Source organism: Synchiropus splendidus, chromosome 4, assembly GCF_027744825.2.
Source record: "Synchiropus splendidus isolate RoL2022-P1 chromosome 4, RoL_Sspl_1.0, whole genome shotgun sequence".
Classification (NCBI taxonomy): Eukaryota; Metazoa; Chordata; class Actinopteri; order Syngnathiformes; family Callionymidae; genus Synchiropus; species Synchiropus splendidus.
The window spans coordinates 16,855,557-16,873,903 of NC_071337.1; the positions used below are offsets into that span (position 1 = coordinate 16,855,557).

General features: G+C 44.3%; 1 protein-coding gene across 1 annotated transcript in view; it reads left to right on the top strand.

Moving 5' to 3' along the window:
- Window positions 1–241: 241 nt before the first annotated feature.
- Window positions 242–18,347, top strand: part of stt3b (STT3 oligosaccharyltransferase complex catalytic subunit B) — a 58,179-nt gene continuing 40,073 nt past the window's right edge. Inside the window, exon 1 of the mRNA XM_053864255.1 lies at window positions 242–754. Within this exon, the coding sequence (XP_053720230.1) occupies window positions 495–754 (260 nt within the window). The 5' untranslated portion in view covers window positions 242–494. The remainder of the gene's footprint in view (window positions 755–18,347) is intronic.

Genomic DNA, 18,347 nt, shown 5'->3' on the forward strand with positions numbered 1-18,347 from the left:
ATAAATATAGAAGTATAGACGTTTTAACGGACGTTAAGACTGAAATGTATGAAATGAAAGGCAGACTCGGGATTACAGTGTGGTGCATTTTCATTGTAGACTCTACCTGTCTGTCAAATTAGCACTTTTCTCTGATAGGCGGTACGTGACAGGACGCGGCCTGCTCGTACTTGTCCATTTCTGATAGGGCAATATTGCTCCTGAAGTCCCGCCTTCACCCTCGACCCCACCCCTTTACGCCGGTGTTGAATCGTGTCGCGGACTGTTGCGGACTTTGTATGTGGCGCAGGAGGATCCATCACGGGATGTGACGGCTGCATGTCGGGGTAGCCATTCTACGTTGTATATTCAAGCACAAATATAGACGCGACCGGAGGCTGGAGTGGAAGAAACAGAGGGAAGCGGACGCCAACTAAGCACGGGGCGGAAGGAGATACTGGAGCGTGGTGGCCGGAGGGACGCTCGAGCAAACCTAACCGACACGGCACGCAGCAATGGCGGAGCACCACACCGCCATCGACGGCAAACACAAAGCGTCCGCTAATGCCGGGGGCTCGGTGCATGGGAACAGCCGACCCGGCGCCGCTGGTGGAGGGAGCGCCAAAGGAGGCCTGTCGGGTGGACTGACACAACCGGCAGGGTGGCAGTCTCTCCTCTCGTTTAGCATTCTCTTCCTGGCCTGCCTGGCTGGCTTCAGCTCCAGACTTTTCGCCGTGATCCGGTTCGAGAGCATCATCCACGAGTTTGATCCATGGTGAGTAAATAGCTCCTGTGTTTTTTTTTACTCTTTTAAGTGGTTCTTCATTGAGATGAATGAAATCCCACGCGGTACTTGTGGTTCCCGTGACCATTCCGAATCCTCAATCTGACAGTTCGCTCGTTTTATTCCTCTCACTTGCGTGGAAACTTACTAGCTGTGGCAGGTTGACAGTGTTACCACAGCGAGTGGTCATCCTCCCGGTGTCCTCCGGTTGAATATCGGGGTCACCGGTCGGAGCGATATGAAGGACCTTGACGGTCCATGAGATCCATGCGCATTTCAATTTAACGTCAATCGTTTAAAGATCCGCAGGGATTGAATGAATGACTGTTCAACTTTATTTTGTGCGGACCGTTCCGAACTCTCGGTTCGTAATGTGGGTTTTATAAACGTGTGGCGGAAATCTGTTAGTTGTGACGTCCAATCACATTGTTTTTTTTGGTCCGGTAGACGCGTATATAATGAGTGAAACTTGAAACGTTTCGCACAATCGTAAACCGTTGTGAAACCCGGAAGCTGTCAGTCTTTGTGCGTGTCACATGGACACACTTCTCTTCCCCTTCTCTGCAATCGCTGGCGTTCACTCAGACAGCGGGGCTGATGCGTTCATATATTGAATTTCAAGGGCAGGTTGTCCATCTTCTTGACACTACTGTGTAACTGTGTTGATCGCTTGATTTAATTGTTTAACCAAAGGTCATTGCCTCGGTAAGGAGCTTCGCCATTTCGACAGAGCTGAGAGCTTAGCGATTGGAATTTGCACCGAAAAATGATCCTTCTATTGAGAAAGAGACTTTCAACACTACCTTTTGTTTGCATTTAAGACGAGTTGCAAAGCCAAGGGGGAAAAAATATATCAATTTATTACTATGAACCTGATACGGTAGCTTGAGGTGGCCTTTGTCTGCTATATAATCCATATAATAAAACTTAATTTTACATGATTCTTCATTCCCCACAGTCTCTAGCCAGTAGAAATGTAACTACAAAGCTTTATTCTTTTAAAGAATCCAAGTGAAAACTAAGCTGGTCGGAGGTTTTCATTGATTCATTTTGGTTAGTTTAAATGGCATATTAAAAATAAATGCTTGCCAAACTAAATTTGTTATCACTTGATAACCATTGAAATATATAAATGTGGTATGTTCTAATGAAAGTTGAACTTCTTGCCTGTGTCATTTTGTCAGGCAGTTGAATTTTGAATTTTGTTTGCAAATCTCTCAGGCCTGAAGTCATTTTGGTGTTTTGTGATGTAGCAAAGTTGAGTTCTCTTCCATCCATTCCTTTTTGACTACAAGTTCTTTTCAGAAAAGCGTCAAAGTTCTTATGATGTCATAAAGTTGTCCAACCACGATTCAAAATTTTGTTTTGCTCAACTTGGGGTTTTTCTTTGTAATGGCACATGACTGCTGTATCGCACCGATTCGTGCATTCTGGTGTCAACATTCCTCATGGAACCGCACCATCTGATCTTCAGCTTGTTTGCGCTATGAATTAGCAGCAGAGTTTATCAATCTGGGTTTGATGTAGATACCATGAAGTGCCAGCATCAGTCGACAATTCCCAAAATTGACAAAACAGTTCTGTTTGATGTTCCAATATTTGTAGTTTATTAAAACTAGAATGGCCTTAAGCTGAAGGTAATTAAAATGCTCAACACTTTCCGTTGCCGTTGCCCATGCTTTTCTCTCTGGGTTTTTCTCCTTTTCCCTGGGCAGTGGATCTGCTGTCGGTTTCTCTAAACATTTTGTGACTAATTTACTTGGTCTACTGTCTTCATCCTTTTACCACTTCAAATCCTCAGACCCTAATGGTTCATGACTGTTCATATAGTCAAGTGTAATATTTCAGTGCTACTATACAATTCTCTCATTATTATTGTTATTGTATGTGTTCTGAACAATATATTAATTTAGGGACTGCTTTAATTTCCAGTGTTCGGCTGTATCTAAAGTCTTTTTACTCACCTGATTCTTGTCTACTTCAATACCGACAAGGCAAATTGTATTTGGGATGAATGGAGGACAGCCTTTTCTTATGTTGGTGAAGAAATGTAATCTTTTCTGCATGGTTATCTGGTGTTGTTATCATGGGATGATCACAGTTCATCCATTGCAGTTGTGTGTCAAACAAGGTTTATAGCCCAGTATGTTTGTTCTGTGTAATTCAGGGGTCTCAAAGTGATCCACAGAAGGGCTGCTGTGGGTGCAGCTTTTGTTGCAACCAGTCAAGAGGGACACCTATTCACCAAACAGGTGTCTGAAGGCTGGAATCAGTGATTGTCAGTCTGGTGCTGTTAGTTTCAGTTGACACTTGATTGGTTGGAACAAAACCCTGCACCCGCTGTGATTTGAGAGTCTGCTAGTGTTATCCGTGTTGCACTTTATTCATGGCGTTAAAAACCTAAGGTTTTAATAATGCCAAAGCAGTTGTGGTGTTTTAGGTTTTTCAGTATGAAGTAGTTCACATCCATATACGTTATGAACAACTTTAAGTGACGAGGAGAAAGGGTTTGGCTGCAGTATCTGTATCGGGTGTAGAAAAAGTGGTATTGAGTCATCCCTAATCAGATTGTGGTAGGAAGTGCCCATGTGACTGCAGCTGTGGAGACCTCTGAATTTCCTTTTTTTTTTGCCTACATTCATTCTTAAGACTGAATAGTGGCGAGACTGCTATGCCAGCAGTATGCTGCTTCCTCACAATCAGAAACAAAATGATCAAATAAAATGAGCGCTGATACATTTGTCCTTGTTGTCATCCTGCTTGGTGCTTTCTCTCTGTACGTGGTAGGAGAGTGTTAGTACACCAAGGCCATTTGTTGTTTTTGTCAAGGAATGAGTAGTTGGGGAAAACAAGAATTGGACATTTTTAGCTGTTGAAACATTATTCTGTGATGGAAGACACAACGACACTGCCATGTAGCCTCTTGTTTTGCTACTGAAATCTTCAAATCTTGGGGAAATCCCTATGAGCCCAAGATGAGAACAATAATTTAATAAGTTGATGAGCCTTTTTTATTTGCACGGCGATAAACATCAAGCATATCATTCCCTGCTGTTCTTGATTTGTGGTAAAATGTTGTACATGCAGGGATGCGTCTGTGGCTCCACGTGCGTCAGCGGGGTTTGGATGTTTCTGGCCCGAATGTAGAGCGTTCTTTTACTGGATCTGTAGCTGGCAATTACGAGTGTGATAATTAGTTATACTTGTAGATGCTGGTAACTGTGGAGAGATCTTTCCACTGATGTCAGTCGGTGCTGCCAGCGTCATGCTCACATTTTCCAGTGATCTCCTGACATTGATTAAAATCACACAGTTGCTTTGACTGTTTGGATTGCGGTAGCTCATCAGTGAGGCTAAAGGCCGAGACGCAACTCTGTCAATCACTGAATACTTGTGTTCTGTGGCAGGAGCCACTTCAGTTTGAATGAACTCCATTTCACATTGACTTTTCTTTTCAAACCTAAGGAAGTGCATGTCTCAGAGCAGATAACACCCCAACAGCCTTGCTTGGAACAGCGTCTTTCACACTTGCACAAAGGCCAAAGGAAAACCAAATTTGCTCAGATTTGACTTCATGTTGAACCTTTCCAAATGAAAAAGTTATTGCCTTTCCAGTGGCAGTAGAAAAATACGCACATTACAGTTTTGCACACATGGATTGGTTTGGTTGGACTTCCATTATTCTGTGTACTGGTGTCATCATAGACCCTTTTATTGCAGATATTTAGGTCTTGTTTTGTCTCTACTTCAGCTTACACTCAAGTCATAACCCCTGACACAAAGGAAATGTCCAAAAGCTCACTTGTCTTATCTTTTTGTCTTTAATCTTCTGTCTCACTTAAGCGAACACGATGCTGCTTCTGCAACCTCACAGGCCTTGGCTGCTGGCTCAGAGAAAAATAGTTTTGGAATCATGTCCAATTTGCAGAGGTCTGGACTGCATGCGGTGGTAAATCTCCCCTCTCATAACATTATTGTGCATAAGGCTTTTTCCCAACCAAGGTGTTCTCCGTACATGATGCCAGCGTGTCTTCACCTCCTGTATGTGCTAATTTACTGCTTCGGGCGGAAAGATCTACTGTAGCAGCTTTTTGAGCTTCAACTTTCTCTACAGGGTGATTCGAAGAGTCTGTCTGCTTGTATTATGGCTGCACACTGGTTTACAATACACTCGGGTAGGAAGGTGTTGGTCATTTTATTCCTCCCAACCCAGAGTTTTTCTTTAACTTGCTATTGTCCGTGATGGTTCTGCCAATAAATCTGGCCATAACGAAGAATTCAGATACTCCTTTTTGGATTAGTAACTCAAGTGTAATGGAATAAAAATAATAAAACCTTCAAATTCTATTCAGTAATGCGATTGACAAAATGCTTGAGAGACGATGACTGACTATGAACATGAATATAAATGAATAAAATGCCGCAGGCTTGGATGCCATGTGCCCTTGATTCCTATGAGTAAAATGAATATCATTCAAAGTTGGTCCAATTAGACACACAAACTATTCCACTTCATTATTATCCGTATCCCTCTGTTGTGGGACTTGTAATGGAGAAGCACTATTTCAAAATGCTGCCGTCTCTTTCCTTTCTGTCTGAACAAGCAAGGATTTGCCAATTTCGTATTTGACTTGTTGATGACCACTTTATGACTTGAACCTCTGAGTAATGCTTCTTGCACACGTGGCCAGAAGTATTTTTGTGTGAAATCTTTGCATAGTGAAAGGCTCAGAAAAAAGTTATGTTGCACTACATTTTATGGCTAAGAAATATCTGGTAGAACAGTCGGCGCCATGTATCCTTATGCTAAATAGGATTGAGATTGAGTCCCTTTTTTTTTTTGGTTACAGGGGATTGTTCATACAGCAAGTCAGTCAAAAAAGTAAAAGCCCTTCTGGCGAAATTACAAAATAAAGCACCGTTCCAAGACTTTAAATCACGTTAAACTTTGAGACATAAATAATGGCACATTTTATATTTATTATATTTATATTTTGTATGTTTGGAGTATTCAAAGAGCAACAGAACTTATATATAGGTATATAGTTATTGGTTCTATATAAAGCTGCTACAAGCAAATTGTACAAATTGTAAATAATAATAGGTGACTAGTCGGCTATCAAAATAATAATTTGTGGCAGCCCAAAGTTTATTTAACTGGTATTATAGTATCAAAATCCCTTGTCACTTCACTTATTTTGGTCTCTTTAAACGTGTCGCGAGTCTTGCATATTGCACAAATCTAAGTTTAGAAGGCGCCATGCTGCGCTTTCGCAAGCCACAACTGCTTTTGCTCGGGGTTAATTGTACAATGAACAGATCCTAGTGATACAACATATTTACTTGCCTAGTGTTGCTTCCACTAGTCAACTCATTTTCACTAGTCAAGTCATATTCTAAATCCACCTCTCCAGGCAAGTTCAGACCTGAGGTGTTCACTGGAGCACATACTCCAATATTGATCTTCACTGCCCCAACTTAAATTTCACCTGTCAAAAAAATTAGTCTACCTAGCATAATCATCAGAACGTGCACATAGCTACTTATTATGACAATTCATTGGTACTCCATTCACTCCATATTCACAATGCCCACATGACTACTTAATATGTTAATTCATTCACATGTAGCAACATTGGCTGATAGTATGTCTTCTCCGGTGCTGTCAAAGTGGAGGATTGTGTTGCAAGATTTTTCACTTTCGCTTTGAGAGTGGGCGACTGGTTTGCCAGAATTTTGTCCAGCATCTTGCAGAGTTCAGTTCAATTCCGCTGCACATTTTTTCTTTTATAAAACGCATTCTATCACATTTGGTGACTCTTCGCTACCACAGCCAAATGTTACTTTTTTTGGCACTATTCAGCCGAATGTATTCGGCCACCAAATGTTCGGTACATGCCGATTATTATCATCTCCAGACCGTGGTCTTGGATTTTTGAGCTAAACGCTCCTTAACCTGAGATGCAGTCTCCCCTGAAGACCAGATGGCCCTTTTCATGCCCCAGTGCACACTGGTGCCAATATGGGAGTGAAATGACGACAACAAGTAATCATTTGTGTAGAAGTTCCTCTGCGGCTGAAAATCGCACGACTGAATGAATCTGTTGCAGATAACTGTAGTACTGTAACTACTTACTGTGAAGTGTACAGTATATACTTGTCACAGAAAACCTGTAACTCTTGGTAAAAACATGATTTGGAAGATTGATGAATGGTTGGATTGGATCGGGAATTCTATTTGACCCTATGATTCTATTTGATGGTGCAACTGATGAATTTTTTCCCAATAGAGTGCTGTCAGAATTTGGTGGTATTCTAATTCTGTTACTCCAATCAGAAGGCACTGGAGGAGGGGGGATTTGTTTTGGGAACATCTGTGGCAGTTTTCAATTTGCATAATTAATGTTAACATGCATTGGGATTTGAAATGGAGTTCTACTTTGATTTATTTGGTTATTTATATCTTCTCCGAATGTTTGCTTGCTCTTGACTCTCATTATGAGCTGTCACAATTTCCACATGTAATTGGTTTTAATTAACCTGAAGTAAATCACTTGTTTCTGTGTCGCAGTAATGCATTTTAATAAATCTCTTATTGTCATTAAGGGCTCGTTTGTTTTAAAAGGTACTTGATCACTCAATAGAGGACCTAGAGCAGGGCTTTTACAGAGTTGTGGCTAGGCTAATTGAGATTAACACACCAAGTTAGATTTTTTAAAATTCATGTATACACTTCTGTAAATGTACATCTGAAGTGATATATTTGCCGTACTCTTTGGTTTGGCTGTATTACACTGTTGTTGCTCAAGTGTTTTTGGAACAACTTGGAACTACTTGAGCAGCTATGATTGCTTGCCAATACATAAAATGCTAAAATGTTTTGACAATTCTCTAGATTATGTAATTGCTTGGAGATGCTCCTGTAGTCACCAAGATCCCTGCTGCTCCTGAGGATGCTGTGTGGTCAATCATCCAAGTCATAATTTCATGAGGGAAAAAATAGTAAGGGAATGCCTCCAAATGCTTTGGCTTTCCCCAAGGTTTTTTTGATACCCGCGATAATTGAGAGGTCATATACACGGAAGAAGGAAGAACCACGCTTATTGTATGTCCCCGTCCTTTTATTGACAGGAGTCAGCATGTAGCTCTGTGGGTGACTGCACCTGCATACAGAGAGGCGTCAAAAACAGCAGAGTGGAAGGATAGTTGAAGGCTGAGAGAGAGGAGGAATTAATGCCTGTCAAGCATCCAATCTGAAGGAGCCTTTGGTGATTGAGCCAAGGAGATTTCATTGTTCGTTTGAGTGAACATGTGTATGTCATCACTCTGGAATGGGTGAGGACCACTGATCTATATCGGCTTCTTCTTTTTTTTTTTTTTTATCTGTGAGCATTGTAAACGGATAGTGCCAATCTGCTACTTTGCTTTTTAATGCGCTACTTAATACTTCAAATAGCTTGAGTTTGCCTTAGTGTTAATATTTATTCTATCTGTGAACTCTATCAAACCTCTACATTTTACTTTTGATATTTGCTGTCTCGCACAAGTAAAAATCAGAGTTACACTGGCACGATAGAAATGAAATCTTGAACAGATTTGGTTGTCAAGCCCATTTCTCATAGCTGCAGTTGTCGGTATGTTCTGATCTATTGTCAATGAGCCTTCTTTTGTCCCCTCCCCCCTTCCATAACACCATTATTTCATAATCGGTTGAATGCTCAACTAACTTCCATTCCTTTTTCTCATGGAAGACATGTATCCCAATGGATAACTCCAGATTACCTTTTCTTTTTCCTATCTTGTGTTTGTCATAATGAACCTCAAGGATCTCGGGGAACTTAAATATTTGTTTAAATGAAAATGTCCAATGTCTTTCTTGGAAGAAGCGTTCATGGTGGAATTGCACTAAATATTTTGCAGCCTATACCCCAAAGTCTACAAGATGTTTCCATGTCAGTATTTATTGAAAATGATGTCTCTCAAAAGAGAAATAATGACTGCAACCTCTTTATTTTGAGTCACAACAGCAGTGACTGGAGATAGCATCAAATAGTCCTACAATTAGAATTTAATGAGTTAGTTTTGTGAATGCTCCCCCTGGAACTGCAACCTTATCGTGGTGGGGGAGTTTGTGTACCTTGAATGATCCTAGGAGCTATGTTGTCGGGGGCGTTATGCTCCTGGTAGGGTCTCCCATGGCAAACAGGTCCTAGGTGACGGGTCAGACTAAGAGCAGTTCAGAAGCCCCGATGACAAAACCAAAAACATCAAGGACCGTGACGTCGCCCGGCATGGCGCAGCCGGGGCCCCACCCTGGAGCCAGGCCTGGGGTTGGGGCTCGAATGCGAGCGCCTGGTGGCCGGGCCTCTGCCCATGGGGCCCGGCCGGGCCAAGCCCGAACGAATGACATGGGCCGTCCCTCCTGCGGACCCACCACCCACAGAGGGAGTCATAGGGGTCGGGTGCATAGAGAACTAGGTAGCAGTCGAGGCCGGGGGGCCCGACGACCTGGTTCGTGTGGACATTCTCTGGCTCTTGGGACATGGAATGTCACTTCGCTGGGGGGGAAAGAGCCTGAGCTTGTGCAGGAGGTTGAGAGGTACCGGCTAGATATAGTCGGGCTCTCCTCCACGCACAGCCTGGGCTCTGGAACCCAACTCCTTGAGAAAGGCTGGACCCTCTACTTTTCTGGAGTTGTCCGCGGGGAGAGGCGGCGGGCTGGCGTAGGCTTGCTCATAGCCCCGCAGCTCTGCAGCTTCGTGTTGGGGTTTACCCCGGTGAACGAGAGGGTCGCGTCCCTACGCCTACGGGTTGGGGACAGGTGTCTCACAGCGGTTGCGGCTTACGGGCCGAACAGCAGTGTAGACTACCCGGCTTTCTTGGAGTCACTGGGAGGGGTACTTGACAGTGCCCCAACCGGGGACTCCATTGTTCTACTGGGAGACTTCAACGCCCACGTGGGCAATGACAGCAAGACCTGGAGGGGCGTGATTGGGAAGAACGGCCTACCCGATCTGAACCCGAGCGGTGTTCTATTACTGGACTTCTGTGCCACCCACAGTTTGTCCATAACGAACACCATGTTTGAGCACAAGGGTGTCCATAAGTGCTCATGGCACCAGGACACCCTTGGCCGGAGGTCTATGATAGACTTTGTGATCGTGTCATCTGACCTTCGGCCACGTGTCTCGGACACTCGGGTGAAGAGAGGGGCAGAGCTGTCAACCGATCACCACCTGGTGGTGAGTGCGATCCGCTGGCAGGGGAGGAAGCCGGTCAGACCGGGCAGGCCCAAACGTATTGTGAGGGTCTGCTGGGAACGCCTGGCGGAACCCACTGTCAGTGGGGTCTTTAACTCCCACCTTCGGGAGAGTTTCTCCCAGATCCCGAGGGAGGTAGGTGACATGGAGTCTGAGTGGTCCATGTTCTCCTCCTCCATTGTCAGTGCGGCTGCACGCAGTTGTGGTCGCAAGGTCTCCGGTGCCTGTCGCGGCGGCAATCCCCGAACCCGGTGGTGGACACCGAAAGTAAGGGATGCCGTCAGGCTGAAGAAGGAGTCCTATCGGGTCTCGATGGCCTGTGGGACTCCTGAGGCAGCTGACGTGTACCGGCAGGCCAGGCGTGCCGCTTCCCGTGCAGTCTTGGAGGCAAAAACTCGGGTCTGGGAGGAGTTCGGAGAGGCCATGGAGGAGGACTATTGGTCGGCCTCGAAGAAGTTCTGGCAAACCGTCCGTCGACTCAGAAGGGGGAAGCAGTGCCTCACCAGTGCTGTTTACAGCGAGGGTGGGAGACTGCTGACCTCGACTGGTGATGTTGTCGGGCGGTGGAAAGAATACTTCGAGGGTCTCCTCAATCCCGTCGTCACGTCTTCCACTCAGGAAGCGGGGACTGAGGACTCGGATGGCTCTCTCATCACCCGGGCCGAAGTCACCGAGGTTGTTCGTAAGCTCCTCGGTGGTAGGGCCCCGGGAGTGGATGAGATCCGTCCGGAGTATCTGAAATCCCTGGATGTTGTAGGGCTGTCGTGGCTGACACGTCTCTGCAACATCGCGTGGCAGTCGAGGACAGTGCCTCTGGATTGGCAGACCGGGGTGGTGGTCCCCCTGTTTAAGAAAGGGGACCGGAGGGTGTGTTCCAACTATAGGGGGATCACACTCCTCAGCCTCCCTGGAAAAGTCTATTCCAGGGTACTAGAGAGGAGACTTCGGCCAATAGTCGAACCTCTGATCCAGGAGGAACAGTGTGGTTTTCGTCCCGGTCGTGGAACACTGGACCAGCTCTATACCCTCCACCGGGTGCTCGAGGGTTCATGGGAGTTCGCCCAACCAGTCCACATGTGCTTTGTGGATTTGGAGAAGGCGTTCGACCGTGTCCCTCGCGATGTCCTGTGGGGGGTGCTCCGGGAATATGGGGTGCGGGACCCTCTGCTAGGGGCTGTCCGCTCCTTGTATGACCGGAGCAGGAGCATGGTTCGCATTGCCGGCAGGAAATCAGACCTGTTCCCGGTGCATGTTGGTCTCCGCCAGGGCTGCCCTTTGTCACCGGTTCTGTTCATCACTTTTATGGACAGAATTTCTAGGCGTAGCCAGGGGGCGGAGGGGATCCGGTTCGGGAACCACAGAATTTCATCTCTGCTATTTGCGGACGATGTTGTTCTGCTGGCCTCATCGGACCGGGACCTTCAGCATGCGCTGGGTCGGTTTGCAGCCGAGTGTGAAGCGGCCGGGATGAGGATCAGCACCTCCAAGTCTGAGGCCATGGTTCTCGACCGGAACACGGTGGTTTGCTCTCTCCAGGTTGGTGGAGAGGTCTTGCCTCAAGTGGCGGAGTTTAAGTATCTCGGGGTCTTGTTCTCGAGTGAGGGAAAAAGGGAGCGTGAGATTGATAGACGGGTTGGTGCAGCGGCGGCAGTGATGCGGTCGCTGTATCGGACCGTCGTGGTGAAGAGAGAGCTGAGTCACAAGACGAAGCTCTCGATTTACCGATCGATCTACGTTCCCACCCTCACCTATGGTCACGAGCTTTGGGTAGTGACCGAAAGGATGAGATCGCGGATACAAGCGGCTGAGATGAGTTTCCTCCGCAGGGTGGCTGGGCGCACCCTTAGAGATAGGGTGAGGAGCTCGGTCATCCGGGAGGAGCTCGGGGTGGAGCCGCTGCTCCTCCACATCGAGAGGAACCAGCTGAGGTGGCTCGGGCATCTGATCCGGATGCCCCCTGGACGCCTCCCTGGGGAGGTGTTCCGGGCATGTCCTACCGGGAGGAGACCCCGGGGAAGACCCAGGACTCGCTGGAGAGATTATGTCTCCGGTCTGGCCTGGGAACGCCTCGGGATCCCCCGGGAGGAGCTGGAGGAGGTTTGTGCGGACCGGGAAGTTTGGGCTTCCTTGCTCCGAATGCTGCCTCCGCGACCCGACCCCGGATAAGCGGCAGAAGAAGGTGAAGGTGAAGGTGAAGGTGAAGTTTTGTGAATGATTGTTCAAAGTTTGAAACTTATCTGCGGTTTCCTCCTGTCATCAGCATTGGTCATCCAATCAATAGCAGCGAACTTCCCTGCCGCGAGTGTCGTGATTTACCGTGAGATTACGACGGTTAGCAAATATAGCGACTGCGATGGCTAAAGTGCGTTTCGAGAATCTGCAAATTTGTATCATATTTGGCGAAATTACCGGGCGGAAACACAATTTAATGTAAACCATTGAGATGAGTTACGGGTTGGGCCATATGCAGGCACTAATGATACATTTAGGGCATCCTGCTGAGGAAACACGGAGTGCGGTTTTGAGTGCTGGAGAGCGTCCATTTTCTCATGTTTTGCAGACGCCCTCTAGCCAAAATTCTGCTTCCCAGCTACCCCTGCAAAGGGGCTGAGAATCTGTGAATTTCAATCATATTCAGCCAATTGGATCAGTACATAAGAGCAGTTGCTCACGCTCGACCTGTAACAGGTGGATAGCCCAACCACTCCATGTGTGATTGATAATCGCGGAGTGACTCCTTCACGAAAGGCTTGCACAAAAATGACAAAAAAATGCTTGTAATGTTAAATTGCAGTTTACTACCTCGTGTTTCCGCCAGGATTTTTTGAAACTGGCTGAGTTATAATAAAACAGGATTTTCCTTTTTAAGACCTATTTATTTCCTTTATTTACATTACATTGATAGTCCCTGTCCTCGCAGTTGTACAAATTTCAGTGTGTCACGTCACCTGTTGGCTTCTTGGAGGGAATAACTGCCCATAAGTAATTGTTGGAGTGACCCTGGTGTCGCTGCACTCTATAGCGCTGGCAAAGCAATTTATTTTCGCCTTTCAAGAGAAGGCAGAACAGCACATCATTACTGTTTCATCCTGCGCCAAACAAAAACTATCCAGAAAGGTGTGGATAGCTTAATTTATCATAAGTGTCATTTAACTCAGCCTGACAATATTTTTAAACAATTGAGTAATTCGTTTTTGAGTCCGCACCTTTGACATACTTTGCAAGGCTGCCTTTATTTTGCTTTCTTTCATTGGCCATTTCTGCGCATCTGTGGACGATGTCATCTGCAGCAGACATAAATTCAAACTAGTGGCTGTATACGAGGGACCGCTTGAGACAAAATTCTCTCTTCTACTCCCAAGTTGTCTGTTATACTACAAAGCTCTCTACTACTACTACTATGAACTAACTTATGCATACTATCAAGCTTTCACACATCTACAACCAAACTATCACTACGACACATGTACAGTACATGTGTGTTGTGTAAGAGATCTTTAATAGAAGTACAAGAGCTTGGTAGTAGAAGTGAGAAAACCTGGTAGTATGCATGCCCCGCATGTTAAGATGTGACTAACGTGTCCCGCTTGACTTCATGCCTCATTGCTCTGTAGGAGAAAGCAATTGGAAATATTTTGCTTCCAGCAAATGGCAAAGATAGTAACGCACAATGACTTGGATAAGTGACTTTTATTGGATTACTGTGGTGGAAAGAGTAATGTGTTGGGTTACTAGATTACAACGCATTACCGGCATCACTACTTGTGACATAGCATGAGGTATGAATGAGGCGAAACGTAATATTTCCACACTGAGCTTTTCTAATGCTGTTGCTTCATCTAGCTAAAATGGATTTGTTGACAGACTGCCAACCGTGTCTTCAAGGTATTGCCTGGTGCAGATGTTGGCATTGTTCACCTGACTTGTCAATGATCCTGATGACTGTATGAAGGCAACATGGTTGCCAGATTAATGTTTTAAGACTTCAGTTTACATTACAGGTGGGCATGTCAGCCAATATTACGGCAGGACACCTTTCTTGTTACGTTGGAATGCTGACACATATAATGGTGGCTGAAGGCAGGAGTTTCAGTAGATGTCTCTTGGAGCAGAGCAATGGCAGATGGATGAATGGTGTGGTGTCAAGCAGGACACAGGCATAAGCAGACAAGACTGTCAATCTCAGCTCAGCCAGCAGCTCATCCAGGAAGAATGGCCAGCTCCATTGAGTTTGTGGGGTGTTGATCATTTTTCTACCATGTTCTGTAACACGCTGTGCCTCTTATCAGGAAAGTAATTTGAAGGCATACTGTAAAGATCACAAATTTTACTAGTCCATAAATTATTGGCAATAAACAATATTATTGAGCAAACCAAGATGGCAAGTGATCAGATCTATTTTTTTTTTTTTTTTTTTAGTGATGATTTATCGACCATTGTGACTGGCTTGCCCACTACACAGACTTTTATCTAGGAGGGCGTCTGGGTGTCCTGAGGGAGGGGAATGTGCTGGGGCCAGGGTTATGGGCTGTCCACCAGGATTTTTTGAAAATGTGCCTGAGCCGCCGCACCCAGTGGAAGGGGATTAGGATGGATGTAAATATGTTTTTTGACTATTTTTAACATGAAAAAAATTGGTTAAAAAAAACGTAACCACATTGGCTATTGCATCTTTAAAAAAAACATTTTCAGGTGACATGGCGGCTCTCATTCAAGCCATGACGAACCGTGGCGGAAATCCTGATGTCTCCTCTATTTTTTGCATTTTAAGGACAACATTTTGTGGAATACAGCATCTTTTTTGTTATTTTGATCCAATTCTTTTGTCCTGAGGCTGGTGGGAAAAACACTTTATGTACCAGACATCTTTTTAATAATTAAAATATTTTTACTTGAAAACAATCAACCACTGGCTACTGTATATAGCGAAGTCGTCTGTTTTACTTGAAAATATCGTTGGATTTAACTAAGAAATGGACAATTTTCAAATTAAAGTGTGTCTACGTACCTCAGTTACTTGTGTAAATGAGTGTCTTATTGTTGGCATATTTATTTATGTACTGCACTGGTATTTAAAATTTCAGTCACTGGTATGCGGTAGTGCTGAAACATGTCGGAAAGTTCAACAGCTTCTGCATCAAAGTGAGGTTAATGTGTTGAACAGCGTTGAAACGAATTGAACAAAAACAACATTGCAAACTTGACCTGGTTCTTCCATTGCCGACAGGACACGGGTCTACTGTTTTTTGTTTTTTTTTTACCACAAACTTTGTTTTCTTACTCTCTCTAGTCTCTCATTGACCCAGCCTATCACCTTCAATACGACAAGTTTCCATTCTGCAAGTTTCCATTCAGACATAGCTACAAATCATAGCTAAAATATAACACACAAGAAGAGCATGTATCAAACATAATGAACCCCAAATATGGTTCCCTTGTGATTGCAAAATCATCAGACCGATGTGGTGTTAAGCGTGTATTGATATTTCTAAAATTTATCCAGGAGGTCTATTTTCACTGTAAAATCTAAATACCCCCTAATGAAGTGATTACCAATACGGTTTTAGTTGTCTTGTGCGCTCAGCCTCAGGGCAAGACGGTGTATTGTGGAGGTGGAGCGCCTTAAGCATAAAGTGAGTCATGGTAACTTTGAAAGATTTCTTTCTTTTTTTTTTTTTTTTTTTAAATAGCAGCAATATTGCCAACAGCACACCCACATTTCCCACATGGGAGATGACAGCAAGCAGCATTTCACAAAATGAGAGACCAAAATAGCTAGTCATCAATTATTGACATTCATTGTTTTTGAGGAAAAGATACAGTTCTGCAGCATTTCATTTTTTTTTGGTTTTGAGCTTGATTGCAGGGATTCAGGACACAGCCATGACTCCATTAAGGGAACAAGCGAAAGAAAACTAATGAAGCAAGCAGCTCCCTTAAAAGCAATTGGATTGTATTTTGTGTTGCACCTTTCCGCTACATAATATCATGTAAATGGTCCACTATTTAAAGTCTGACTCAGCAGTATGGCTGTACTGAGGATTCTAGATTGTTGGCAAATCAGTAGTTGCAGGCTAAGTGTGAAGTATCTTTAATGGCAGGGGAACAAAAGCCCTGTGGACTGTGTCACACTGACAGTGAGAACGAGAACTGAAGGCATCATTCTGGACAATGAAGTCATTGTTAGTCAGCTGTAATACACAAGCCAAGATGTGATGCATGTATGTTGTTGTCCAAATACAAGTCAAACTGGCTATGCAAGGTTTATTTATGTTTATCTGTGTTATGCTTCTCTATGATTGCAAAAAACCCATAAAACAGCTTTTTTCAATTAACCCTGGTATGTTTTTACCTCTAAAACTCCTGTTCAGAATCATGTCCAGGCTGTCAGCTCAGGGTGTCTGGGTGTCCTGGGGACTCATTGTACTGAAAATGGGACGCCCTACTTTTAGGCATGATGCTGTCAGTATGCTGCGTTTCCTCCACCCTTTTCCTCAGTTACTACTCTACATGTGATTTTAAAAGGGATGGGCGTTCAAGCCTTTCTATAGTTGCTTTGCTAGTACCATATTCCTTTGCTTGTCAAATCTATCCTCGCATGCCAGTTGCGATTGACACATCTCATTGGGCAAAAGTCTGACTTAGCACGGACCAGCCTTGCTTATTTGGGCCTTATCAAAAGTTTGAGCGTTCCAAATGAAGTATTGTTTAATCGTTTAAACAATTTTAAACAAATTTACAAAACAAATTTAATCTCATGTCTCATTTGATTTGTTTAATGAAATAATGATAATAATCACATGGATGTAAGTTGGCCACTTATTGAAGATAAACTGCATGTTGAGAACTGTTGTCTCATGATTGTGATGGAATGTACTTGTTGTGGTGCAGCAGAAGTAAACCTTTATAATTGTTTTTTGTCAAGCAATTCTTCACATTGCATTATGATTCCCTCCCCAATTATGAACTACTTTGAATTCAATTAGTTGCATGGAAGCTTGGAAATAATCTTTTAATCACTGAGCAGCTACCTTTGTTTAATAGGCATCATTAAGAAAGAAGCTTTAGTTTTTAACGCAGTAAGAAATTAATAAACAATCCTTTCCCCCAGCATCAATTAAATTGAATGTGCTGTGCAAGTATACTTTTACATTCCAAGCACTTTTTAGTGTCCTGATGGGTCCGTCGACTATTTCCCAAAGGTAGGGGTGCAATGACCTACTTAATTGGCAGGATTAGGATATGCCCACCACAGCTGAAATGATAATTGTCACGCTCAGACCTCTTTGGATTCATAGTCCTTATGTTTTGCCAAGCTGATTTGGCGTGGTAGAAGAGATGTGAGACAGCCCTTTGTTGTTTTCTAAAGCCAAAGGTCTAGTTTAGAAGTCTAGCAAATACCGTCTTCTGTTTGAGCTGCCTTACGGATGTCATGTTTCATCAGCATTACCCTCACGACGTCTCTTATTTTGTACGTTCAGATCATCGTGACAATGCCGTGTCCCCTGAAAAGGGAAACAAGAGTGCCTAAATTAATGTGTGTGCCCACTTGGCTGAGTTTAACACTTGATGTCTTTTTTCGTCAAGGTTGCAGGGTGCTTTTGAAATCCATATCAAGCGTCTTTGTTGCCTCTTTTTGCATGTCATTATTTCAGAATATGCAATGCTGTGGATGCACCTTTGCCCTGTTGCATTTCACCCAGTGAAAGACTCATTTTCTTTCTGAAAATAACACATTTTCAAGTGAAAGGAGGCCATTTCCGACAATGGAATGTCATGTTAATTCACAGCATATCTGAACATTCCTGAATAAAAAAGCCAATCTAATGTAATAAGTACACTGCACAAGTTATAAAATGTATATAGTTACATTGTATGGCACAAGTGCATTCTTTTTTGCTTCCCACAAGGTCAGCGACTGTTAATGTGCAGGGGAAAATATGTAGACACAGGTGCAGTTTGCTTGTGGTATCACCGCCTGGTGCATCTCACTATGTGCCCTTGTGCCAGCTGCTGGGTCATCAGCCTTCGGCCACCCTTTTTTCCGATGTTTGTTCCTCTAATCCTAGAACATCTGCTCTCCCTACTGCTGCTGGCTGTTGCATCTCTGCTTCCTCCCAATTTGTCCTTCCTGTGGAGCAGGACCCAGAAACTCACTTGCTGTGCCTTTTCAGTTCCTAATAGCCCTCCCTAAGGTGGTGCCTCTGATGCTGCGGGACCTCTGGGTGGGCGCTCTGCTGTGGCCTGTGTAGCCATCCACTGAGGCTGAAATGAATGTCTTCCATTCAGACCCATGTGTGGGGAAAAAAAGGTGCTGCTCCAAA